The sequence below is a fragment of the Centruroides sculpturatus genome, unplaced genomic scaffold, assembly GCF_000671375.1.
Source record: "Centruroides sculpturatus isolate CEXI.00-Female unplaced genomic scaffold, Cexi_2.0 scaffold4754, whole genome shotgun sequence".
Lineage (NCBI taxonomy): Eukaryota > Metazoa > Arthropoda > Arachnida > Scorpiones > Buthidae > Centruroides > Centruroides sculpturatus.
The window spans coordinates 1-2,926 of NW_019388841.1; the positions used below are offsets into that span (position 1 = coordinate 1).

The 2,926-nt window shown below is 25.3% G+C and overlaps 1 protein-coding gene across 1 annotated transcript; it reads left to right on the top strand.

The window, feature by feature from the left end:
• Positions 1–99: 99 nt before the first annotated feature.
• LOC111617086 (fat-like cadherin-related tumor suppressor homolog) lies at positions 100–2,716 on the top strand (the record flags this gene model as incomplete). Its single annotated transcript, XM_023358421.1, has 3 exons — positions 100–249; positions 922–1,132; positions 2,604–2,716. Coding segments are annotated over 3 exons (474 nt in total), but the record flags the coding sequence as incomplete, so codon positions are not given.
• Positions 2,717–2,926: the final 210 nt, after the last annotated feature.

The following is a 2,926-nucleotide window of genomic DNA, read 5'->3' on the forward strand; positions in this document are numbered from 1 at the left end:
TATATTAAAATAAAGATTTGTATTTTGTTTTTTAATTAGCATTTAGTTTAAGATAACTATATTTAATTTATATTTTATTCAAGAAAATTTTTCATCTAGGTAATTGCAATAGATAAAGATGAAGGCGTAAACAGCAACATAGATTATATCATCACAGAAGGAGATATGACAAGATTTAAAATTCATCTGAAATCTGGTAGTATTTATTCTCGAAAAGCTTTCCAGCCCGGTCAGACATTTGAATTAATGGTGATTGCACTTTAAATATTTGTAATTTATCACTTTATCACTCACTACAGCAAGTTGTTAATTATATTTAGTACATAAAAATGGTCTTGTGCAAAGTATTATTAAATGATACAGAAATTGTTGTTAATTATATTTAGCATATAAAAATAATTTTAAAATATGTTTTAGAATTTATATTAAATAATGATAAAATATTTTTAGTAATTAATGTCTAAATATCTATTATAGTCAATCATAATTAAGGCTGCAATTTTTCATTGTTGTTAATGAACTATGTTATATTTATGACATTGATTGAAGATGTCTATCGCTATTAGTGTAAATATTGCTTTCTACTGTCTGTTAAGACATAAAGCACTGAGAAAATTAACATTAATCGCGTTAACATTACATTAAAAATAATATTTAAAAAAATTAGAGCTTATTTTTAATTAATTTAAAAGGTAAATTAAATAAACTTTTACTTTTAAGTAGTATTAAAAGATAAAATAATACTTTTATTAAGTAATTTCCATTAGTTTGATTTGTTTTATTAATTAACAAGCAATTTACATCATTGACATTATTCTCTTCTACAATTCTTTAACTGTGCTTGCGATAATGCTAACCATACAATTGATTGTGATATTTATCAAGGGAAATTAATGAATATGTAATTATTTTCTTGAATAGATTAAAGCGTCTGATAATGGAACGCCACAAAGATCATCTGTTGCTAGAGTTATTATTGAAGTGGTACCGCTGTACAGATCATCTCGTCTTCCAGTTTTTCAAGATGTTGATTCTCATATTGTTGTGACAGAGAGTGATAAAGTGGGACATTTGGTTACTCTAGTGAAAGCAGAGCACACAGAAGGAAGAAGGCTCTGGTATTCTATACTGGGTATGTAATTGTTCAAGAAACAATTCTGATTTTATATTTATCAGTTAATTCATAAAAATTGGTAATGTTAAATCAGTAGTTATTGTTTAAATTTTCAAACATTCTCATAATTCACGTGAAATAAAATATTTTGCAGTTGGTAAAATTTATAGTTTCATTCAAAACCACAAAGTTTTCTCATTCATTGAATTAATTTTATCAACAAATAGGAATATATTTTTTTTATTGTAAATGAAATTTTCAACTGCAGATATTCGTATTCATGATAGATAATACCATTAAAGTCTAACAATTTAAAATTAATATTTGTATTCTCATAAAGAACAGACTATTAATACTTTTAAATCAGAGTGGATAAGAATCATTTTTCTTTCCTCTTATAAAGAATCAGAAAATAGAATGGGGATGGGCAATTTTTGGTACGTCTGCCAAACATGACATGCTGACAACTTTTTCCAGCATACAACCCAGGACTTACCTTAAAAAAATAAATATCCAACATTTTTGCTGAGTTGTATATTTTAATTTAATAATAGAATACAGTTTTCTTGAGTAGAATGATACTAAATAAAAATATAATAAAGAAACAAACACTATCAGCTGCTTTACTAATAATAACAAAATGAAACAAGCATCTTATTTCCAAGATATCTTCTATCTCTGCAATACATATACTGACTTAGTAGAAATTAGCCAATTGAGTAAAAAATCTGCTAAATCTAGGTTCCTTTACCATTGTCTAGTTACTAAACCAAATAATATTATGCTACTAAAACTTTCACTTGATACATGAGAAAATTTTACATCACAGATTTAACGATTTTGGCACACATTTAAAAAAAAAAGTGCCCACCCTTGAAATAGAATTTGACAAAACTGAATTACCTTTGATCTTGATGGCCTATTTGTAATGAACAAAATTTAGGTCAGCAATATATTCCATAATACACTGAAAGCCTCACAAGAGGAAAAGTCTTTGACTTGGAAATTTCGATATTAAAAATAAAAACAGCCTTTTCCAAGAATTTTACAATTAAAATATATATATATATATATATATATATAATTTTCTCAAACTTTAATTTCAAATACATTATTCTAATGTATTTGAAATATGAGACGATAGCCAGCTTGTAGAAGCTTATAAACTTTTACTCCATCAAGACTTTTTCAAAATTACTATTAGATTTTACTTTTTTACCTTGCGTAACGAATAAAACTTGCGCACATTAATTTAAAATCTGTTTCTTAACAGCACTAGACAATATTATATTTTAAATTATATTAAAAGACTCAGACATTTACACTCACTCTAATGCTGTTTTACCAAGTTAATATCTAATAATGTGTTATTAATTAAAATATTATTTGCATAGATTATGCACTAAATATATTAAATTGTTCATCAATGCATTTAAATTGAAAATAATTAACAAATTTATAAGTCATGCTTTCATTCTACATTTTACAGATGGAAACGTGAATGATACTTTTATTATTCAACCTAATACTGGTGCTGTACTTTTGGCAAAGAAACTAGATTGGGAAACAAAATCAAAATATAGCCTTAACCCCTTTATATAAGAATATTTCTTTTTAAAATCTATGTATATAAAAATAACAGCTCCTTTCACACTAGAAGAAATGAAAGAATTGAATTCTGTTTGTTATATATAATACATTCTGTTTTGTCAACTTGTTTTTCTTTCATTTCTATAATAAGATATTGTGGACTTATACTTGATTTTGATAACAATTTGTAGGTATTGAAAGTTTGTGTATAGGCCTATATAT